Source organism: Mauremys reevesii, linkage group 24, assembly GCF_016161935.1.
Source record: "Mauremys reevesii isolate NIE-2019 linkage group 24, ASM1616193v1, whole genome shotgun sequence".
In the NCBI taxonomy this organism is placed as follows: Eukaryota; Metazoa; Chordata; order Testudines; family Geoemydidae; genus Mauremys; species Mauremys reevesii.
The window spans coordinates 3,008,409-3,032,663 of record NC_052646.1 but is presented as its reverse complement, the minus strand read 5'-3'; the positions used below and the strand labels follow the sequence as shown (position 1 = coordinate 3,032,663).

Genomic DNA, 24,255 nt, shown 5'->3' with positions numbered 1-24,255 from the left:
TGGTTTGTTTACCAGGTGACAAGAAGGGGTGACTAGCAAAGGAGGAAAATGACTTTTGTAGTACTATTCACCCCTTCTTGTCAGCTGTTGAGAATAGGCCACTTCCACCTTAATTGAATTAGCCTCGTTAGCACTGACCCACCACTCGGTAAGGCAACTCCCATCTTTTCATGTGCTGTAGTATTTATACTGCTTTCTGTATCTTTCACTCCATGCATCTGATGAAGTGGGTTTTAGCCCTCGAAAGCTTATGCCCAAATAAATTTGTTAGGGCTTGGCTACACTTACAAATTTGCAGCGCTGCAGCAGGGTGTGAAAACACATCCTCTCCAGCGCTGCAAATTGCGGCGCTGCAAAGCGCCAGTGTGGTCAAAGCCCCAGCGCTGGGAGCGCGGCTCCCAGCGCTGTCCGTTATTCCCCACAGGGAGGTGGAGTACGGACAGCGCTGGGAGAGCTCTCTCCCAGCGCTGGCGCTTTGACTACACTTAGCGCTTCAAAGCGCTGCCACGGCAGCACTACCGCGGCAGCGCTTTGAAGTGCTAAGTGTAGCCACAGCCCAAGTCTCTAAGGTGCGGTTGTTTTTACCCTCGGTCAGTTGCACTGGTTTCTTAACCCAAAGACAACTCTTGTAACCAGTCCTGTAACAACCTAGCTAAAGGTTTGCTAACTAGCAAACAGAAATGAGCATTATTGACAAGGTTAAAGCAGGTGAGCATACACAAAAGGTACTAGAAGCGTCTGTAGTAAGCAAGCTTGTACGTCCAAGCCAAGCAGCTTGGGGGGGTCTCTTGCTTATGTTTAGGAATCTTTGCCCCTTGAGTCTGGACAGCATAAAGAGACCAATTTCTCCTAAACAGGCATTTTTACTCCCTTCCCCCCACATTCAAACTGTGCTGGGACGTGGGCTTGCACATGTCCCCTCTTCAGAGGTGTGGGGGAAGCAAAATCAACCAAGGCTTCTCTCCACCGCGGTTTGTCTGGTGTCTGTACATCTGGTGGTGGTGGGGAGGAGAGAACCCTGCTTGTGGTAAACGAGCATTTCACACTTCATATTGCTTCTCCCCGGACTGGGGGGATCTACAGCCTCAGCAAACATTTTTAAAGTTACAGAGCAAACATTTTAGAACATCGCCTTCTGGCATGGGAGACAGATGTTATAAGAAGGATTAATACGTGCAGCATCCTACAAGCATTCCATAAAGTCTGGACACATTCTTACGATTCTATCGATGGTAATAACACACAGGTGAGCCAGGTGAGTTTCCTGCTATGCATTTGTTAGGGTTCAGGGAGGCCTAGGGGCCTTGGCATGAGCTGTGAATGAGATAGGCGCAGCAAGGGGCAAGCTGATGTCCTTTGAGGAAGCATATGCAGAAGTATCACGTCATGGAACAGAGAGGTGGTTGTGTGTTTCTCGGTTGCTAGAATATGCGGTTCAGTGTTGGATAATTCAGTACAAGAGAGTTTACAAACTGAAGGGAATTCACAGATAAGCAGCACAAATTATCCAGGGGCCAGAAAAATTCATTCGTGAGGAGAGGGTAAAAGCGCTAAACATTTCGTACCCAAGTTTCATTTTCACGAACGCCCCTTTATATCTTGCTGGCCATGTTAAAGAGGCCGTATGTAGATGTAAATTACAGATGTTCCCACTTTAAGGCTGATTTACGCTGGCAGAGGGGTATAAAGGGCCTTAGGGTAAATGAGAATCAGGCCCATAGCTGTGTGCTATCCATGGATAGGGCTCTGGAGTGGGAGCGAGCGAGAGCAGATCTTCATTGGGTGTAAACTGACATAGCTCCACTGCCTGCAACAGAGATCTGTTTTCTGATTGACACCAGCTGGGGATCTTTCCCCCCCACCCCTTCCAGGTTCTGTTCCCAGCTCCACAACGATGCACAGTGTCAGTCACTTCCCTGCTCTGTGCCTCAGTTTCCTCACCTGTAAAATGAGGATAATGACACTGACCCACTTTTGCAAAGTGCTTTGAGATCAATGGATGAAAAGACCTGTACGAAAAACAGGTTCTTATTTATTATAATATTCAGTTTCTTAAAGAGTAAACCTACGTTTTGGTGTCATACTGAGCATGGGACAATACTTATTCTAGCTTCTTCCTTTTGATTGTTTTCATGTAATTCAACCTTGTCCTTGTGGCTTTTTACGTAAAAGTGTGGGGGGAAGAGAGGGCAGGGTGTGTGTGTTAACTAGGGCTGCCAATAGGATTGTCCAGGAGTCTCCAGGAATTCAAGATTAATCTTTAATTAAAGATTGTCCTGTGGCGAAACCTTCAGAAAAATGTCCAACCCCAGAATACCTCCAGCCCCAATGGTAACCCTAGTGTAAAGCTAACACTGACTGCTCTGCTTTGGAGAATGCGTCTCAGGGAGAGGCTGACCTGTGAGTTAAATGCTGCTCAGCCTGTCTGCTGAGCGGAAGATGCACAAAGGTGTTAGCACAGACCACAGTGTTATTCTAAGCCCAGCTGGCTTGAGGCAGTGGCTAGGTGCATGATTCACTGTACAGTAGCCAGCCCTGGGTCCTGAGGGCTGAAGTGAGACCTCACTTCCGGGTAGGCCCCATGCTAGGTTGCTGTCCGGGAGTTAGTTTCACCGAGAGGCTCAGCCCTCTATGCCACTGAGCCACCACGAGGCTGCTGGAAACGGGCAGCTGAGGGTTCTCCCTCTTTCAGGGGAAGTCTTGGGTGGGTAAAGCCAGTGCAGGGAGTGTGTCAGGGAGGACCGGGGAGGGGGCATGCCAGGTTCAGGAGGGGGTGGGGTAGAGCCCATAAAGTTCCGACAGATGCTTGGTTGCAGAGAGTAAGTTAGAGCAGCCCTGAAGCTGGTCTAAGTTACGCCAGGGACTGTTCCGGTCTCTGGGATGTCCAAGATAAGCAGAGTGGAAAGGTTTCATGTACCCACCCACCCCCAAAGCTGAGCCAAATAGAAACTGAACACAACTGAGAACTGAGCCCTGAACATCAGAATCTTATTTACACTCTCAGGCCTCTTAAATGGGCCTCGGTAGGGTGACCAGACAGCAAACAGGAAAAATCGTGACGGGGGAAGGGATAACAGGAGCCTATATAAGAAAAAGACCCCAAAATTGGGACCGTCCCTATAAAATTGAGACACCTGATCACCCTAGGCCTCGGTGTGAATGACACTCAGGCCCTCTGTGTCCCGCTGTGGCTGCCTGCGCCCCGGGGAGTGGGTGTGGGAGGAGTGCTGCCCTCGTACTGGCACAGCAGCTTCTGCCCTGCACCTTGCTGCTGTAAGTGGGAGGCTGGGCTAGATGGACCGATGATCTGATCAAGTGTGGAAGCTCTGGTCCCAGCAATCCTGCTCACCCCAGCGCAGTGATTTCCCTACACGCCCCCCCCTGAATTTTCCCAACACCCCCCCTAGTTTTGTGAGCTAGTTACATACCAATTTAGTGACTGTTTGGAAATCTGAATTTAAACTGAAACATTAATACACACTTTAAAAGCTTATACAGTGTATGATAAAATATGTGTATCTGAAAAAGTATAATAGATTTGAAAAGTATGAACATAGACTAGCTTTCTTGCTTCCTTATACAGCTGGTTTTGTATGATGTCAGTGCATTCATTTCGGTGATGTTGGCCAACCTAATAATTTCAAATGATGATTTGTAAGCAAAGTCTAAATGAGCTCTCCCTGACAGCTAGTGATGAGCTGGGGGCTAAGGCTTCAGGGCCAGATTATATTTACATTCACACCTAATCTACCTAGGGATCCAGCAAACAGAGCTGTGTTGCCCAAGTGATAGATTTTGGCTGGGGTTGGGTTACAAACCACTTGAATGTGGGGGGAAGAGGGGATGAAATGTTGTTCTTATTGTATGAGTAAAGGGCAGTAGAACTGTACTTAGTCTGTGATGATTTGAAGGCATCAAGAGACAGGGTGGGGACCTGTCCCTCTCCACTGTTTAAAGACAGAGCTGATTAGTCTCCAATAGATAGTCTTTTGTTCTAACCACTGCAGTTGAAATCACTGACAATCAGGTCTAAGTGCTTAGTCCTGTTGTGGGGACAGTGTTCCTGTGGGTACAGTGTTTTTGTGTAAGAGACAGCCCAGACTGCACTAGCAGCGAGGTTCCCGCACTGAGAGCTCAGCTGAAATCACTGAGAGCTGGTGGAACCTCAAGAGACCAACTCGCAGCGGTCACAGTGGTAGGTGACAGCAGAAGGTGACTGTGCAGGGCCATTGGCAACAGAGTGGTGGAGTGAACGGTGGCACAGCGAACAGCCGTGGCCAGAGCAAACTGTGCCTTTTTGTCCCCCACCTGGAAGGTGTACTTACGTGAAAGCACCTCTGAACTCTGAGTCTCCACTGACCAAGGACAACACCGGTGAGTGGAGTGCGGTGGAGGGAAAAGTGAGGGGCATGTTAAATAAACATTTGTTTGTTGGACTATATTTTAGTCACTTTGCTCCAGAATGCTAGATTTGGGACTGGGAATGGAAACTTATATAAATATGTTTCCCAGTAGGCCAAGATTTTTAAAATGCAGTATTTGCCAAGGTTGTTATCTCACATTGTTGCTATCTTGGGAGGTCATTATGTTGGGGAGTTTCTGTACTAAACATTTTTATTATAATTAATTTTTACATAAGAATGGTCAGACTGGGTCAGACCCATGGTCCATCTAGCCCAGTACCCTGTCTTACAACAGTGGTCAAGGCCAGGTGCTTCAGAGGGAATGAATAGAACAGGGAATCATCAAGTGATCCATCCCCTGTTGCCCATTCCCAGCTTCTGGGAAACAGGCTAGGGACACTCACAGCATGGCGTTGCATCCCTCTCATCCTGGCTAATAGCCACAGATGGACCTGTTCTCCAGGAATTTATCTAGTTCTTTTTAAAATCCTGTTATAGTTTTGGTCTTCACAGCATCCCCTGGCAAAGAGTTCCCTGGGTTGACTTTATATTGTGTGAAGAAATACTTCCTTTTGTTTTTTTTTAAATCTGCTGCCTATTAATTTCATTGGGTGACTGCTAGTTCTTGTGTTATGTGAAGAATTAAATAAAATTTCCTTATTCACTTTCTTCGCACCAGTCAAGATTTTGTAGACCTCTATCATATCCCCATTAGTCATCTCTTTTCTAAGCTGAAAATTCCCAGTCACTTTAATCTCTCCTCCTGTTTCATACCCCTCATCATTTTAGTTGCCCATCTCTGTACCTTTTCCAATTCCAATATATATATTTTTAGGATGAGTGCCCAGATCTACACACCCTATTCAAGGTGTGCACGTACCATGGATTTATATAGAGGCAATATGATATTTTCTGTCTTATTATCTATCCCTTTCTTAATGATTCCCAACATTGTTTGCTTTTGTGACTGTTGCTGCACATGGAGTGGATGTTTTCAGAGAACTATCCACAATGACTCCAAGATCTCTTCCTTGAATGTTAACAGCTAATTCAGATGCCATCATTTTGTATGTATAGTTGAGATTGCTTTCCAATGTGCATTACTTTGCATTTATCAACACTGAATTTAATTTGCCATTTTATTGCCCAGTCACCCAGTTGTGTGAGATCCCTTTGTAGCTCTTCGCAGTCTGCCTGGGACTTAATTATCTTGAATAGTTTTGTATCATCTGCAAATTTTGCCACCTCACTGTTTACCCATTTTTCCAGATGAATATGTTGAATAGGACTGGTCCCAGTACTGACCCCTCAAGGATACCACTTTTATCTCTTTCCATTCTGAAAACTGATAATTTATTCCTACCCTTTGTTTCCCATCTTTTAACCAGTTACTGATCCATGAGAGGATCTTCCCTCTTACCCTATGATGGCTTACTTTTCAAAAGTCAATTTAAATTAAATACATTTTTTTAAAATTATATATATTTTTAGAAATCTAGATCTGTTATGTGTTTTGGTGTAACTTGCATTTTCCTCATGTTAAATTTGCATTATCCTAACAAAACATTTACTTTGTTCACTTTCTTCACATCAGTCAAGATTTTATAGACCTTTAGCATATCCCCCCTTAGTCATCTCTTTTCTAAGCTGAATATTCCCAGTCATTTTAATTTCTTCTCCTGTTTCATACCCCTAATCATTTTAGTTGCCCATCTCTGTACTTTGTGCATTTCCAGTATGTCTTTTTTGGGATGGGGTAACCAGAGCTGCACACAGTATTCAAGGTGTACATGTGCCATGGATTTATATAGAGGCAATATGATATTTTCTGTCTTATTATCTATCACTTTCTTTAAAATGCAAAGGTTTCAGAGTAGCAGCCATGTTAGTCTGTACTGCAAAAAGAACATAAGCTTTCGTGGGCTACATCCGATGAAGTGGACTGTAGCCCACGAAAGCTTATGCTCAAATAAATGTGTTAGTCTCTAAGGTGCCACAAGTGCTCCTGTTCTTTTTAAAAAAGCAAACAGAATGTTGGGAATCACTGACTGCCGCTGCACACTGAGTGGATGTTTTCAGAGAACTATCCACAATGACTGCAAGATCTTTCTTGAGTGTTAACAGCTAATTCAGACTCCTTCATTTTGTATGTATAGTTGAGATTGTTTTCCAATGTACATTACTTTGCATTTATCAACATTAAATTTCATCTGCCATTTTTGTTGCCCAGTCACCCAGTTTCATGAGATCCCTTTGTAATTCTTCGCAGTCTGCCTGGGACTTACCTATCTTGAATAATTTTGTATCATCTGCAAATTTTGCCACCTCACTGTTTACCCATTTTTCCAGATCATTTATGAATATGTTGAATAGGACTGGTCCCAGTACTGACCCCTCAAGGATACCACTTTTATCTCTTTCCATTCTGAAAACTGATAATTTATTCCTACCCTTTGTTTCCCATCTTTTAACCAGTTACTGATCCATGAGAGGACTTTCCTCTTACCCTATGATGGCTTACTTTTCAAAAGTCAATTTAAATTAAATACTTTTTTTTTAAATGTATGGTTTTTTAGAAATCTAGACCTGTTATGTGTTTTGGTGTAACTTGCATTATTTTTATGTTAAATTTGCATAATCCTAACAAAACATTTACTTTATTAATATCTTTTTTATATATCTCATTGGTCCTGACACCCACCCTGTAAATTCGTACACCCCCCCTAATTTCAATTCCTGGGGAAACCACTGCCCCAGCGGCTTCTCCCCCCCCCCATGCCCCAGCGGCTTCTCCCCCCCCCCATCCCCCAGCAGCTGTGATGGGAAAGAGGGAAGCTGTTTAACAGGCCCTTGTGCACACGCCTGTCCCTCCTCTGAGGGTCCCTAGATCAGCTTATCTGTGCTGCTGGCTCAAAGACAATGGCACCTACTTAACCACACACAGGAAAAGGCAGATGAGCAGAAAATGCTCACGCTCTTGGGGGTTATTTTTCAAGAGCTTTTCAGCTCAATGCTTTGCAGGAGCTGCTAGCACCCGGGGCTGCTCTGGGGCTGGTGTGAAAAGAGAGCGTGGGGCTCCGTGCAGCTTCTGGGGAAAGGGGTCCAAGGTACAGTCCGTAAGACCCTCCCGCTTGGCACTGTCATCTAAATGCTAATGAATCAGAGCTCATTTCCCAACCTTGGTGACAGACTGAAGAAGGAATCTGGGGCTCGGATGAGCCAGGGAGACTGAACATCTAGCCAGGAGTATCAATAATGATATTCTGGTAGTACCCAGAGGGCATCATGTGCGGCTGAGTGGTTAGAGCACTGGGCTGGTATTCAGCAGACCTGAGTGCTTATTCCTAGTTCTCCTGCTGAGTGAGCTTGGGCAAGCCACTTCCCTGCCCCGTGTCTCAGTTTCCCCAGCTGTAAAATAGGGCTAATGAAACTGACCTCCTTTGGAAAGCACATTGAGATATACCGATAAGAGCCAGGGGATGTGGGATGTTGCATGTACGCAGTCCATGCCCTATAGACCTGACACTTTAAATAGACAAGACAGAGATTGGAAGAAAAGGGCATCTTATGAGTAGCCCACTTTCAGGAGGGAAACTGAAGCACAGACAGGTGAAGCGACTTGCCCAATGTCAGCCCTGGAGTCTGTGGCAGAGCTGGCAACACTGAACCCAGGTGTCCCCAGGCCTGGCTCAGTGCCTTAGTCACAAGTCCATTCCACCGCTCCAAGAAATGTGAGACAGTGGAATGGGTGGGGCTGAAGATCAGCCTCCCCAGGGACATGGTGGAAACCCCTTTGCCCATGACAGTGAAAAGTGGGATGGGGCAAGGATTGAACTGGCCATGGGGGCTGACCCCACACTGGTCAGTGCTGATGCATGGTCAGGGTGCAGGTGGGGGAGCCTGGGCTGCAGCCACCCTGTGGTTTAATAGAGGACTCCAGGCTGATCAGTCCAGCACCAAATTCCACCCACCTAAGCCAGGCCAGGAAATGATCCTGTTTTACCCCATGTGTCCCTGACAAGCTCGGGACCCAGTTAACCCTTCACTCACCTGCTCTTTATATTTTTGAACCCCCAGGTTGTAAAGAAATGGAAGTGGCTGCAATTGCAGGGGAATCCGTCCAGTTACAGCCAGTGAAATTGCCGGAGCCTTGGGCAGAAATGACCTGGGATGTCACACTAGACTCAGCACAGACGTATGGGATTGTAACATTTAATAAAGGGGAACCCCCTGACCTTGGGTCATCCCCACATTTTATCAGCAGAGTCACTTTCCACCCTGAGAATCTCTCACTGCAGATTGAGCCCGTTAACAAGTCAGACAGTGGCCTCTATACCTTGAGAATTGACATTGGAGGAGGCCGTGAAGACATCACAAAGTTCCGTGTCTCTGTGTTTGGTGAGTAGCAAAGATCACGTTTTTCCCCAGTGTGTGTCACTGACGGCAGCCGCCTTCCTCAGCATCTCTCACCAGAGTGTCTCCTTTCAGACCGAGTGCGGCAGCCAAACCTCATGGTGCTCTCTGCCCACCCGGAGCTCGGCCAGTGCAACGCTACCCTGTCCTGCTCCGTGCCTGGCGCTGACAGAGTCACCTACAGCTGGTCCCGAGGCACGTCCTGGATCCCGTCTGAGAGGGACCATCAGCTCCCTGGGAACCAATCCCTGCTGCACCTAGTGATTAATGCAAACAGCAGTGACGTCTTCTACCGATGTAACGCTAGTAACCAAGTCAGCTGGGACGCAGACACCATAGATGTCAAATCATCGTGTGACTCCCCAGCCACAGGTAAATATTCCTCAGCAGAATAAATGTTTGGATTTATTGTCTTCTGCAACTTAGCATTTGAGCTCTGGTGGCTAGTCGCATAAGTTTCAGTGATACTGGTGTGTTTCCACTAGTGCAGATCTTGCTCTCTTTGACTAATAGCTCTTACATAGCATGTTTCAACTGGAAATCTCCAAGCACTTCACAAAAGAGGGCATTATCATCACCCTCATCTTACAAATGGGGAAACTGCGGCACAGAGTTTGTGACGTGACTTGGCCAACATCATCTGGGGCAGAGGCAGAAATAGAACCTACCCCTGTTTCTGGGAAGTGAGGTAGGAATTGTGGGATAGATAGAGCTCTCTGGGAAACATTTCTCCCCCTCCTTCCTGAACATGGAGAAAATGTAGACCACAGAGCGACAAACTTGTTTCAATCTAAATATTCCATATAACATTTAGACTTTTCATCGATAAACCAAAACCCAAACATTTTTGGCCAAAGCCCATGTTTTTGATTTTTTTTTCACACAAAACTAAAAATTTTCCACTGGAAGCAAATGCTCTTCATGAAAATATTTTATTTAACCATAAAAATAATTATCAGTCCAAAAATGTGTCAAGGAAAAATTTTGTCCAGCCCTTTAGCCAGGATTGGGATTTTCAAAGGAGCCTGTGTAAATCCAGCTCCCAAACCCCAGCACGGAGGGCCCTGCGAGAGAAACAGTTTAGAACAGGGTAAAGCTCGTCTGCGAAGGCAACAGGTTTTTGGGGCTGGTCCAAGACCATGGAAGTTCCTCCTGCGGGATTTAAGAACCACCACAAACCTCAAACTACCTTCTGTTCCCAGTGCAGGGGACACATGGTCTGCACATGTTTGCAAGTAAAACCACTGGCTAGGGAGTTGTACTGCTGAAAAGGATCTGGGGGTTACAGTGGATCACAAATTGAATATGAGTCAACAATGTGATGCAGTTACCAAAAAGGCTAATGTCATTCTGGGGTGTGTTAGCAGGAACGTTGTATGTAAGACATGGGAGGTAGTTGTCCTGCTTTACTGAGCGCAGGCGAGGCACCAGCTGGAGTCCTGTGTCCAGTTCTGGGTGCCACGCTATATGTGAAGGGCTATTATAAAGAGCATTGTGTCCACTGATGGTAGGACAAGAAGCTATGGGCTTAATCTGCAGAAAGGGAGATTTAGGCTAGTTGTTAGGACAAACTTTCTAGCTCTAAAGGTTGTTGAGCTCTGGAGCAGGTTTCAAGGGAGATTGTGGAATCCTCATCACTGGAGGTTTTTCAGAACAGGCTGGACAAAACCCTTTCAGGGCTGGTCTGGGTTTATTTGGCTCTGCCTCAGCTCAGGGGGCTGGACTTTATGACCTCTTGAGGTCCCTTCCTGCCCGACATTACTGGGATTCTAGGATTCAAATAGCTCATCCCAGTAAAAGGATAGGTACATCTGCAATTTCAGATGTCAGTGCTCCCAGTCCCTGCTAAAGAGGTTGAGCTGGTTCAGCAGTAGGATGGGAGACCTCAGGAAAACCAGTGGTGCCAGACCTGCCATTATTCCTCTTGATTATAAGATCTACAGGAAGTGTCTCTTTACTATAATTATGATTGCGGTAGCATCTACAAAGCCCCAGTGGAACAAAGCAAAACAAAATTGAAATTTCCCTCCCAAATGAAATTTAAAAAGTTGCATCTTAGGTCGATCAAAACATTTCATTTCAATCAGATGAGAACATTGTGTTCCTATTTGACCTTTTCAACTAGGAACAAAATTTAAAAATAGCAGAAATTTGTTTCAGAATGAAAAGCAAAACATTTCATTCTGAAAATGGCACGTTTTTACATGAGAGGAAAAATGAAGCATTTTGATAAAATTCACTGAAATCTATATTTGTATTCAAAATGTGTCAGTGAAAATGCCATTTTTGGTCAACCTTTTCAATAAAACATTTGTGACCCACTCTAGTTGCAAGTATTGTAGTGGGTGATGTGCCTATAGAACTAGAAGTGAAGGAAAGAGAGCTGATTGGCCAGCCAAACTGGCAATCATCCAGAGAAACAGGAGAGGGACTTCCTTTCTCTGCAATGGACTCTGGGTAGTAAAACCCTTTATAAAACTCCTGACTCCGTCTGAGCAAGAGAAGTGAGAGTTGTAGGGCTGATGAAGAAATGTCACCTTACCTAGAGGAACCTGGCCTGTATAAGACATAGTAGGGAATATTTTGGGTGAGTGAACAGACTGATGTCAAAAAGTCTATTTTGTTGTTTTTTTATTTAAAAATTTTGGTGTGTTTTGTTTTATTTTTTAGCTAAAAGTCTCTGAATTGGATCGCAGTGATTAGATTGGACAGCCTTGGTGCTGCAATTGGCCAGTAGCATGCTAAGGATATGAGTAGTATGTGTATGAGCACATCTCTAGAATGGTTACATCCAGGGGCGGCTCCGGTTGAGCTGCCGCAGGCATGCCTGCGGAAGGTCCAGCCGAGCCGCGGGACCAGCGAACCGTCCGCAGTCATGCCTGCGGGAGGTCCACTGGAGCCGCCGGCCGAGCGTCCCCTCCGCAGTCATGCCTGCGGCAGGTCTGCTGCTCCCGGGGCTCTGGTGGACCTCCCGCAGGCATGACTGCGGCAGGTCCGCTGGCCCAGCCTGCCACCCCCCCGGGAAAGGGCCGCCCCAGGCGGGTGCTTGCCCCGCTGGGCTCTGGAGCCAGCCCTGGTTACATCTTTAGAATGATATTACAGTACAGATGGTTACATGCCATAGGCTAGTGTTGCAAGCTCTTGTGATTTTTTGTTGTTGTTGTTGTTATTGTTGTTGCAAGTCTTATGACCTTAGTATTTTCATTACAGCCCTAACTCCTGGAATCAAACAACAAGGTGAGACCCTCCTCTTTTTTTTTTTTTTTTAAAGTAAGTTTCTAGCCATCAATGGGTTTGGGAGACAAACCTGAAAATATGACCCAAGTGAACTGTAGAGGATTGGAAACCAGAGGGCAAATAAAAGAAAAAAACCAACATGGATTTTGTAACCCTAACTTATGATTTTATTGAATACCAGTGGTTGGCAATATTTCTCAGCAGTCTGTTGGTCTCTATGACAATTGATCTACTGCCCATTAACTAACCCATCATAAAAATGCTATAAAGTAGGGTGGAGAAAAAGGTCAGGAAAGGCTCTGGCATTCTGCAGTGTAACGAGAGCTCGGTCGGCTTGTCACCTTTCTCTCTTACAGACTTTTTTCAGAAAGTCCCACTGTGGGCAATTGTTGCTGCAGGGCTGGGGCTGCTGCTTCTGCTCATGGCGCTTGCCCTCATCTTCCTCTGCAAACATCGGAAGAAGCAACGTAAGTGGTTAAAAGGAAGCTCATCCAGTAGAGGACATGAAAGCAGGTTAACATGAGGGCCACATATGGATGGCGGAGAGTTGTCTATGCACCGCCAGTCCTCCCTGCTGACACCTGTTACACTGGAGACAGGCTAGATGGTCACACTGGTCCTCTGACTCCATTCTGGACTGAAAATCTATGAATCAGACATGAGAAATTGGCCCAGTAAACCCATAGTAACCCTCTGAAACTGCCTCATGTCTATAGATTTTTAAATGCTTGTCCTGATTTACTGTACTGCAGCCTGGAACGTGATGCTGGGGTAGGAGGCCAAGAGACTTAGAGGAGACTTAGACTAAGATCACTGGGACCGGGGTGGGTGGCTGCCTGGGAAACATCAGAGCTGAGGGTGATCTGTTAGTGGCAAGCTGCCCACACCCTGTGCAACCCTGAGCAGAGGGCCTTGCCTGGGGTAACTTTCACCCTGTGAAACTGGGATGCGATGGGAGCTCTTGCACAAGTCGCTTTTGTTCTGTCTCTTCAAAGGCTCCTGCAAAGACAGTGACCCGCCCCTCACCATCTACGAGGAAGTGGAGGACGCCTGCCCCAGAAGAAACGCTGTGAGTCCCGAGGGAATCCCTTTGTTTTCCCCCTGTGTAGGCAAGGTCAGGGCAGTATTGTTACAGCTTGCCCGGCTTAATGATGGCAAAAGCTGAAATCCATGGCAGAGAGTGAGTCTTGTGGAGCGCTGCCCTGCTTTTCCATAAAGAACACTATCACTGACAGTCTTTCCAGCCAGATCAGCTAGAAAACCGTCCCTAGGAACATGGGAATTGCCAGACTGGATCAGACCAAGGCCCCTCTAGTCCAGTATCACATCTGTGACAGTGGCCAGCACCAGATGCCTCTGGAAGGGGGAAGAACCCTTCTCTAGGCAGGTGTGGGATAACCTGCTATCAAGGAAGGCCTCATTTTCATCACTAATAGTCCAAGATTGGTTTAAGCCCTGAAGAGTGAGGTATTTTATCCAAAATTCTGTTTGCATTAATTTTTGGAACTCTGAATATCCTTATAAATGTCTCCCATCCCTTTTCACCTCAAATTCTTGGCCTCAATGGCATCCTGTGGGAGTGAGTTCCACAGTCTAATTATGTGTTAATTGAAAAACTAGTTCCTTTTATTGGCTTTGAATGTGTCACCTTTCACTTTGATTGAACATCCCTGTCTCAACACAAGCACAAGGGGAGAACAGAGACTTCTGCACTAATGCCCTAGAAAGCCCCATGTAATACCTGTGGTGGGTTGGACCCCGCATCTAGGATGCCACCTGATGTACTGGGATTTCACTGAGCCTGCCTGCTTCACTAGCCTGGGCTCCCTCTCTCTGTTTTCCTGAATTAGGGTCTCTGGTAGCAAACACACACAGGTAGGGACGCACCATTTGTAGAATATCACAGTCTGCAAACAGCTCTCTATGGGAAGACTAGGTAGGAAATTGCCCAGCACTCAAGTACACTACCCCTCCGGAAAGTACCCAGAATAATATTGTCTTGCGCTGTAGAGAATTCTATAACATAAGCTCATCAATTCACCCCATCCCTCAGTGTGGACGAAGATATGCAGATCTTCCTTCCCGCAGATATGAATTGCACAAACTGGGTTTTGGAATAAACTAAAACAAGTTTATTAACTATAAAAGGTACATTGTACGTGATTATAAGCGATAGCAAATGGAACAAAGCAGATTACTGAGCAACTAAAACAAAACATGCAAACTAAGCTTAAGATCTTAAAGAGACAGGTTTCAAGAAGTAATTTCTCACCCTAAATGTTGTTTTAGGCAAGTTGCTGAGTTCCAGGAGCTCAGAGTTCCAGTTATTTCTCTTTATAGACTGGACACCTGTCTCAGTCTGGACTCAGCCCTTGCCCTTCCCTCAGCTCAGTTCCTTTGTCTCTTTAGATACTTTCAGCAGCCTTTCTTCTTGGGCAGGAAGACAATGGAGAAGAGTCCTGTTTGCCTTACTCCCCAGCCTTAAATAGAATTTACATAAGGTGGGAAGCCTTTGTTTCCAGTGGAAAAGTACCAGCAGTGTCCGAGGTGGCACTTTTTATCAGGTGACATTATCACCTGATCTTGCAGTGTCAAAGCAACCGTGAAACCAGATTTATTTCCAATGTCCACAGGAAGGAACTCCCAGAAGATGGGAATCCACATCTTAGAAGACTCATTGTCTTTTTCCTAATGGCCCATTAAGGCTGATTGCATATTGTCTAGTGGGCGTCTCCAAGTATAACCACAGTTGTAATTGTTACATAGTTAATATTCCTAACTCCAGATACAGAAATGATACATGCATACACATTGGATAATCACATACAGTAAATTATAACCTTTCCAGTGATATCTTATATGTGCCATCTTGCATAAAATATATCTTAATTATGCCATATTCATATAAGTATATTTCTATAAAGAATATGGAGCATCACGTCACAGTACATAACTTAGCACTTCTGTTGCTGCCTTTTACCTCTGGATTACAAAGCACTTTATGAAGTCAGGTCAACATCATTACTCCCATTTTATGGATGGGGAAACTGAGGCAAAGAGTGGGGAAGTGACTTGTTCAGGGTCAAAGCTGACTGAAACCTGGGTCTCCTGATTTCCACTCCAGTGCCATTTCCCCAGGGCTGTGTATCCAGCTGGGGTGACTACATTCCCCCTGAAGTTTTGAATGCCACAGGCATTCTTTACTTCCCATCTAAATATTTGTGTTGTGTTGCTGCGTAGCTGTTAAGCAGCTGCCGTGTTCTACCCCAGAGGGGGCTGCCTTGCAGGGGTGGGGGAAGTAAACCCTGTGTATAGTGTGTACATTGCTTTGCAGTCCTGCTGGATAGAAGTGCTATAGAAATATGCACTTGTTGTAAGAGATGAAATAAGAAATATATTTTCCAGGCAGGTCCATGGAATGTCTATCAACATGCCGGATTCGTTCATAACCACCTGCTGCCACCTTCTGGCCAGTTTAGAGCATAGCCACTCCCTTTCTGATTTCTGATCCTCTGCTGCCCTCTGGAACTCATTTCACCTCACTCTTTTGGAGCTGCTGCAGTCTTAAAATATCAGAGGGGTAGGATTAAACAAAGACTGTGAATGGCTTGCCAACTACAGAACCAGTTTCTCCTCCCTTGGTTTTCACACCTCAGCTGCTAGAACAGGGCCTCATCCTCCCTGATTGAACTAACCTCGTTATCTCTAGCTTGCTTCTTGCTTGCATATATATCTGCCCCTGGAAATTTCCACTACTTGCATCCGACGAAGTGGGTATTCACCCACGAAAGCTCATGCTCCAAAACGTCTGTTAGTCTATAAGATGCCACAGGATTCTTTTCAGTCTTAAAATATTTTCCCTGTATTCGTCTCGTCTTTCTTGTTTTGTTACATTTCACTTCCCTGTTTCTTGGATAAGTGGAGCAAATGTCAGATGAGCAATGGGTTTTTCATAATAAAAGTACAGATATTTAATGTATAAAAAGCAGCATAAAAATCAGAGAGGTAACAGTTAATGTGTATATACACCACTGTCGTCTTCTGGCTGGGAATCAGAACTCACCTGTTTGTCATAGGCCCTGTATTGCTATTGGCTAACTGAGATTTTCCTTTAGCTCAGGTTTCAGGGACAGGGACTTCTTAGCAGGGGGACTGAGCTCTATCCCTGCTGTTACTGAGATGTTCTGGGTGACCACAGATTTGTCAGTGATCGCTGAAGGCCTGACCAAATAAGCAAATGTGCTGCTGCCTTCCAAACAAGCTGTAGGTGATGGAGCTACCCCTCCCCAGAGGGAATGGCCAGACTGAACCTTGTGGTCTGGAGGGCATGTTTGTCTGTGGAAAGGTTGTCATGACTGAGTCCCCTCCGGTCAGGTTTTTAGTCTGCACCACTGTGGCCTATCCACACTGTATGTCTTAGTTTTATGAGTTTAGCTTTAAGGAGAGATGGTATCCAATGCTTTATGAAATGCCAAAGAGATTAATTCTACTGCATTCTCACCATCCACTTCTCTTGTATCTGCTTTTAAAAAAAGCTGATCACATTTTTTCGGTGTGGCTTCTTCTTTGCAGTCCCCCAGCGCTGCTTGTCATTCATGGGTCGATCATCCTCTAGCAACCTGATTCCGAGCTCATTGAAGTCGGTGGAATGGTTCCTGTTGATTTCGTTGCACCTTGGATCTGGCCCCAAAGGGTGGTTGAATTTTATTCTCTCAGCAGTTGAGCCAGAGATTCTGACTGAAGAGACAGGAAGGAAATTAAATCCCTTATTTTTTTTTTCCCCATGACTAAGATAACCCAGTTGTTGTTCTCCTTCCTGTACAGAATGGAAATGCCGAGAGCAGAATTGTAGGAAACACCATCTACGCTGAGATCAACTCCAACCCGCAAGTAAGTGCCCAGTGGTCCTCCCAACCCAGGTTCACTCTGCTGCTTTCAAACCATAGTAGGTTTTGTTTTACATCAAGCTACTCCATGTGCAGGCGTATGGATGAAAGGAGTCACCTCTCGGGCCTGTGGGACCAGATCCTCTCGTGGTGTAAATTGACATTGCTCCATTGATTTTTGTGGTTTTGATGGAGCAATAACAAATCACACCAGTTGAGGATCTGGCCAGTGGTTCTTGAAGAATTGTAGCAATGCCAGGCTGGAGGGGCCCTTGAGAGGTCAAGTCCAGCCCCCTGTGCTGAGGCAGGGCCAAATAACGCAAGACCAACCCTTGTCCAACCTGTTCTGAAAAAACCTCCGATGGCGATTCCACAACCTCCCTCAGAAACCTATTCCAGAGCTCAGCTCCCCAGAGAGTTTAGAAAGCTTTTTCTAATATCTAACCTGTTGCCTGATTCTGTTGAATGGTCATTGATTGTATTGACTTAAATTCCAATTGATCAGTGATTAGATTTGAGATCTGAAAGGTTCTAGTCCTGGTATCAGCACAACAGAATGAAGTTCAGTGTCTGGTTGGGAACCCCAATGTGCACAATGATCACACTCACCTGAATGTTCCTATCCTAAAATATCCACAGCTGGTTTCTGTTCCTATCCCTAAGGTTCCCTGATCTCATTTTACACCGAAAATCCCCTAAACACAATATTCTCGTTCCCCGATAGCTCAGGGTTACTGTTGGGTAACTCACTTATGCTCAGGCTCATAGTCCTCCAAGCCTTATGCTAACTACTAAAGAGAAATATCTCACAGGTGTAGATCTGTAGGTTCCTCATGTCACTGCTCCATAAAATACCTTCAGGATAGTTCTATGAGCTAGAGACTGGTATCTCCCTTGCTGCAGATTAAGCCCATTACTACTTGCTCTACCTTCAGTGGACATGGAGAACCATTGACCCCGTCCTCTTTATAACAGCCCTTAACAGATTTGAAGACTATCAGGTCCCTTCTTTTCTCAAGACTAATCCTGCCTAGGTTTTTAACCTTTCATAGGTCAGGTTTTCTAAATCTCGTATCATTTTTGTCACTCTCCTCTGGACTCTTTCTCCAACTTGTCCACATCTTTCCTAAAGTGCGGCACCAGAACTGGACACAATACTCCAGCTGAGGCCTCACCAGTGCTTAAGAAGAGTAGGACAATTATCTTCTGTGTCTTACTTACAACACACTCTTAACATGCACCAGAATATTATCCTTCTTTTTGCAGCTTCATCACATTGGTGGCTCGTATTCAATTTGTGATCCACTGTAACCTCCAGATCCTCTTCAGCCGTTCTACCACCTCCCCATTTTATAGTTGTGCATTTGATTTCCCTACCCCGCACCTTCCTAACTGAAGTACTTTGCACTTGGCTTTATTGAATTTCACTTGTTGAATTCAGACCAATTCTCCAATTTGTCAGTCATTTTGAATTCTAATTGTGTCCTCCGCAGTGTTTGCAACTCCTTCCCGCTTGGTGTCATCTGAAAATTTTATAAATACACTCTCCACTCCCTTATCCAAGCCACTAAGGAGAAAATTGAATAGTACTAGGCCCAGGACTGGCCCCTGTGCCCCCACCCCCCAGATACATTCTCCCATTCTGACAGCGAACCATTGATGATCTTCAATCCATAATGGTTTTGCTCTGTTCAAGTTCTAATCTAACTGTAACTCTTTCCTTGAGTTACCCCCGATAAAGGGCCATGTTCTAGTGGTTTGTGCTAGTCACTGGGATACCTAGTGTTGAATCCCAGCTCTCCAGCCAACTCACTGGGTCAGTGAAGTGTTCTGCGAGCTAATGACCAGAAGCACTATGTTGTTGTTAGTACAAAGATACTTGGGTCAGGTCCTCAGCAGGTGTGTACTTTGCATAGCTCCGCTGAAGTCAATAGAACTATGCTGACCTACTCCAGCTGGGAGCTGGGCCCTTTGTCCGTCATCTGCTCATCACTGATGTTGATTGTCTTGACTTTCCCAGGTAGCAGACTTCACGGTGTACGCGGCTGTCCAGAGGGTGAGTCTGTCTTGCTATGGTGGTAGCAGTATCTGGGCAAGCCACAGCGAATGGCCGTATTGGGTTCTATAAAGGTTTCATCCTGCGTAGCTGGGCCCACTAGTGAGTGAAGGGTAAACTTTCAAGGGGCTTGGCAGGATTTCCCATCCACGTCAATGGGAGTTGGTAGCGTTGTTATAGCCCCATCGGTCCCAGGATATATGAGACCAAGTGAGGAGTCGTCTCTTTTATTGGACCAACCTCCATTGGTGGAAGAGATGAGCTACACCGAGCTCCTCTTCAGGAGCAGGACTGGGAAGCCAATCAGTGTGCGAGCTAAATACAAGCTGGGGCGGATTGTTAAGCATAAGGGGTCAGGCACGTGGCAGGAGGCCCCCTGAAATGGAGCAGGCAAAAAGGGTGAGTTTGTTATAGAAAAAAGGTTTGAAGGGACCATTAAATGGGGGTTGAATGGAGGCAGGGGTTCCGGGGTGGGGGTAGTCAGGAATGAGAGGAGGGATTGGATGAGGTGGTAGGGGGCAGTCAGGGGCGGAGCTTCTGGGGGCGGTCAGGAGACAGGGAGCAGGGGGTGGGGTGGATGGGGCAGGAGTCCTGGGGGGGCTGTCAAGAAGAAGAGGGGGTTGGATGGGGTGGTGGGCGGCAATCAGGGGAAGGGACTCCGGGGGCAGTCAGGGGACAGGGAGAAGGGTGGTTGGATGCGGCAGGGGTCCCAGAGGGGCCATCAGGGAACAGGGAGGGTTGGATGGGGCAGGAGTCCTGGGGCCGGGGACGCAGATAGGAGGTGGGGGCCAGGCCACAACCCTCTCCCCTAACTGGCCCTCCATAAAATTTATGAAATCCGATGTGGCCCTTAGCCCAAAAAGTTTGCCCACCCCTGAGCTAGGTGGCTAGTGGGATTTTTCAAAAGCTTAGACACCTATCTGCATTTTCAGGCTCCTAAATACCTTTAAAATCTGGCCCCAACTTCCATTGACTTAGGCCCCTTTGAAAATCCAAGTTGTAAAGATTGGCAGGTAACATTTTCAAAGGCACCTAATGACTTAGATGGTCCCCACTAGGACTTGTGCTGCTAACATTAACAGTGGAGCCAGGATTTCATCCCATCCGCTAACCTAGATTTGGCTCAGTCCCACTGCCAGTCGATGGAGTCCTGCTCCTATGTTGCGTAGGTGCTTTTGAAAATCCCAGAGTCTAACACACAACACCCAGCTCAGGGTCCGCCCATCAGTGGCAGAGGGATCGTTTTGCCCACATGCAATCCCCGGATGGCCCCGCAGCAGCAGCTACATAGCTATTGATAACACGGCCCCTTAGCTAGTCCCGTGTGTGGATGCAGCAGAACACGGAGGTGAGCATGTAGATGTCTGTTGGGCTTGGCACGCAGATCTCCGCCAGCCATGAAGGGGTCCCAGGGGAAGCACTCAGCACTTGGCAGGATCTGGCCCTTCGCATGCCTGGCTTTGCTTTACCATTCTGGGTCCAGCAGCCCCATCCAACGGGAGCATGAACTGTGCTGTTTAGGTTCCTGTCCCTTTGGAGCGTTACCTTTCCTGATGGAATAAGAGCCCTTTGCAGCCCTTTTCCCTGACAGCTTGCTTTGTCAGTGACGAATGGCAATTAACAAATGTTAGCACATGTCTTTGCTAGAGCATGGCAGGGAAGCTGGGGTTTATTACCCGGCTTATGGATGCTATAACCAACCGTCTCTCTCTGCTTCACAGCCTCCTTCTGTCAAGAGGAAGAAAATCAACCCGTCCTTCATCTCTACCATCTACTCAGAGGTAAGGGATGTACTGCTCTGATCCTGTCGTGTTGAACCCCAGCCCTACTGGCAGCTGAATGTCTCCACCAGAGCTAAGAGTGGCCACTAACCTCAGGGCAAAATGCTGGCCTCATCCCCAGTGACTCCGCTGCTCGCTGTGGGGAGAGGGAAGAAGCATTTACCCCTCCTCCAGCTCTTCAAAGGGAAGGAAAGAGGAAAATTCCACATAGGTGGGGGTCAAATTCCCTGCTGGTGTAAGCCAGCTGTAATTCCATTACATCTGCTGTCACCCTGGTTTCAATGGGCACGGATCCTGAGCTGGGATAAAATGAGCCACTCCACCCCTGGTGTCTAGGGCAGGGATAGATTCTCACCTAGTGTTAATAGATGCAGTCCATGCTGACTTATGCCAGCTGAAGATTTGGTTCCACATGTTTATTTCTCCTGCCTGGGGCCTGATTCTTCCACTGCTGGGCACTAGCAGCTTCCACTCGCTCCGCTGACAGCGACTCCTCTCCGGCTGCAGCTCCATTTCAAAGCAGCGCAAGGTGGTCCTGCTTTCGCAGAGCCGGCGCTGGCGCAGTCTGACCCTGTTCTGTCGAAGGAACCTCAGTAATTTCTGTTCCCTACAGCTTGTTCTCCAGGGCTCTGTCCCTTCCTCCAGGCAAGCCAGCTAACGTGGGCTGATGCTTGCAGAAAGCGGTCAGGCTTTGGCTTTGAAAGCATTGCTGAACAGCCTGCTAATTATAAAGTGAATGACGCAAGAACAGAATCATCAGTCTTGTATCACCCACTGATACCAATGAACATCTTTGTTAAAATTCGGGGCCAGGGTCCCCACCTGCTGTACCTCAGCTCCAGTTTCCTTTTCACAGACAAGCTGGGCTCATCTCCCATCCAAACACTGTCCTTGTCACTCCCCATCAGTGCTTGATTTTTGACAAATAATTTCCTTACGAAAATTCTTATCCAGCCTCATGGACCTGTCTCCCTTCCCCTCCCCGCTTCAGGATTGTAAAATTGGTAGATATGGTGCCCCTGGGGTTTGTGTTTAAAGTAATTTCCTGTTATTGAAGCACATTGAAGATGGTTGGTTTTCTTGTAGGTTCAAGAAGCCCCTTCCAGACCCAGGCGTCCTCAAATGCCGCGCCCATCTTCACCTAATCCTGTGCATCTGTATTCCTAGCTTCCACAGCTCCTCGCTGCACGACACCACCCTCCTTCCTTTAAAGGCCTTTTCCCCGTGGAGGGAGCTCCTTGCGGATGGACAGACCTCCACCTGTGCAGATAAGCACAGCTTTGATCTGAGCTGCTTGGATGTACAAGACTTGGGGTTCTTCCTTCTCGCGCTCAGAGTGGAAATATCACAATAACAGGATCTTCATTCATATTGTGCAGTCCCAAGCCAAACAATGAAGGCTCATTGAAAACAAATACACAGAAGCAGCAGAGAATAGACACTTGAACTTTTCTTTCATTGGGAAAGGTCGTTTGAGAAGGTTTGATGTGGAAAGATGGTTGGTTTGGGGGTATTTTTTTGTTAATTTCAATTGAGTCAACACTCCTTTGCAGTTTGCACGCAGGGATGTGTATAGATTTAATCGCATTAGCAATGGGTATTGTGGGTTAATTAGCTTAATCGTTTATTTATGGCTTTAAAATATAGCTAAGCAGGACAGATGTAGAGTGTAACTTACCCTCATGCTAGTGTAAATCAGGAGTAACTGCACTGAAGTCAGCTAGGGCAGATACTCTGCTGGTGTAAATCAACTGTTACCCTGGTTTTACACAGCTGTAACTTGTAAGTGGGAGGAAATTCAGCCCCTACTCTTCAGGGAGGCAGGGAATGGCACTGGAATTTGAGGTTAAAAGTTTTGGTGACTGAGTTGCGTAAGAGCTGAGACACAGGTCTCGCATCCCCCCAGGTAAGGAAGAAGATGACTATTAACAATTGTTTTATTTTACACAAGACTAATACAAGTAAATACCATCAGGTGCAATTTAGGCAGAAATTGTTTTGTTTTTAAAAAAAGGCGTTCTACAAAACCAAAGATCAACAGAAACATATCAAGATTGTTTTGAAAAAAAATCTATTTGAAATATTTTTTTTTTACAAAAACCCTAGATCTTACACTGCAATAGTTTGAGCTCAGTGTTCTGTTAGTGAGCAAGAGTCAAACCGACTAGAAACAAAGGTGAAACTGCCCTGGCAGGTTTGCCCCGGATGAGAGAAATGCAAACCAGCAGAATAGAGAGAATCGAGAGGAAGTTTTGAACCTTCCCATGACTTGCATCAACGTGGTGGAAAAGGCAAGGAAACTTGTGTTTAAAAGTAGCGCACGAGGTGGGAAGGATAGTCCAGTGGGTAGGGCACTGCCACAGCTTCCAGTGTGACCTTTGTGCAAGTCCTTTAGTCTCTCTCTCTCTGCCTGCTCCCATTTCCCACATATACAATGGGGATAACAGCACTGCCTTGCCTGCCAGGTAGGGTGACCAGATGTCCCAATTTTATAGGGATAGTCCCAATTTTGGGGTCTTTTTCTTATATAGGCTCCTATAACACCCCCCCCCCCACACACACACACACCCCATCCAGATTTTTCACACTTGCCGGGGAGGTGTGAGGCTATAGCAAAAATTGTGAGGTGCCCAGATACTGTGATTGGGGAGGGAGGGGTCATGTAAGCGCCTAAGATAAAAGCTAAGCTCAGTTGGTGAGGGGGCATCCCACAGGGAGAGTCTGACACCAGTGACTGTGAACCATATTTATTGGCTTCCAGGATGTCCTGTGGGCAAAGGATGAGGGTGGGCTCAGGTCTCTGGGTTTCATTTCTGCTCTGCCCCAGATTCTGTGTGACCTTGGCTAAGCCTGCCTGTGCCTCGGTTCCCTGTAGATGAGAAGTTAGGGTTTCCTTAACTCACAGGGGGCAATGCAATGGACTGTGAGATGCTCCGAGTCCTGTGCAAGGAGCCATATGAACACATAGCAGAGAGGTGTTCAGAGCATCACCTTTGAAGCCCCAGAGGGCCTTAGACCCAACTACCTCCCCTCCCCCTTCCCCATGACACTGTCACAGGAAGCACTTGAGTTTGGTTTTACAGAGCTGGGGAGGCTAATGGAATTGCTGTTCCCAGAGGGGTCAATGGATGTTTAGAATCTGGCTGCTCTACCTACTCTGAAGTCAGCTGCTGATCTCCAGAATACGTGGGCTTTGCAGCATGCCTGGGCAGGGGCGTGGGGTGGGCCAAGGAGTGATGGGCTCGGGGTTTCCATGGGGATGTTTTTGTTTATGTATGTCTTTGAAGGCTCCATTTTTTGCGCTGGGTGGGATTTGGCTGCTGTCAGTGCCGTAGGTCGTGTTCTTAGGCAGAGGTCAGAGGCAGAAATGAGAGCCGGGGGCGCTCGCTTTGCAAACCTCCCCCACATAACCGTTTGCCAGAGCAGGGACTGGCACCGTGTTTGTGTTTTACAATAAATATCCTACAATGTGATGGACA

General features: G+C 46.5%; 1 protein-coding gene across 7 annotated transcripts in view; it reads left to right on the top strand.

Annotated features, from left to right (window-relative positions):
* CD244 (CD244 molecule) overlaps positions 1-24,255 on the top strand; it is a 69,941-nt gene extending 45,686 nt beyond the window's left edge. For all 7 annotated transcript variants that reach the window (XM_039512375.1, XM_039512381.1, XM_039512374.1 and 4 more), the window contains 9 exons: positions 8,481-8,801; positions 8,892-9,188; positions 12,027-12,053; positions 12,395-12,520; positions 13,049-13,122; positions 16,878-16,943; positions 18,960-18,995; positions 20,717-20,776; positions 21,863-24,255. In XM_039512375.1, coding sequence (XP_039368309.1) covers positions 8,481-8,801; positions 8,892-9,188; positions 12,027-12,053; positions 12,395-12,520; positions 13,049-13,122; positions 16,878-16,943; positions 18,960-18,995; positions 20,717-20,776; positions 21,863-21,943 — 1,088 coding nt within the window. In that variant the 3' untranslated portion in view covers positions 21,944-24,255. The remainder of the gene's footprint in view (positions 1-8,480; positions 8,802-8,891; positions 9,189-12,026; positions 12,054-12,394; positions 12,521-13,048; positions 13,123-16,877; positions 16,944-18,959; positions 18,996-20,716; positions 20,777-21,862) is intronic.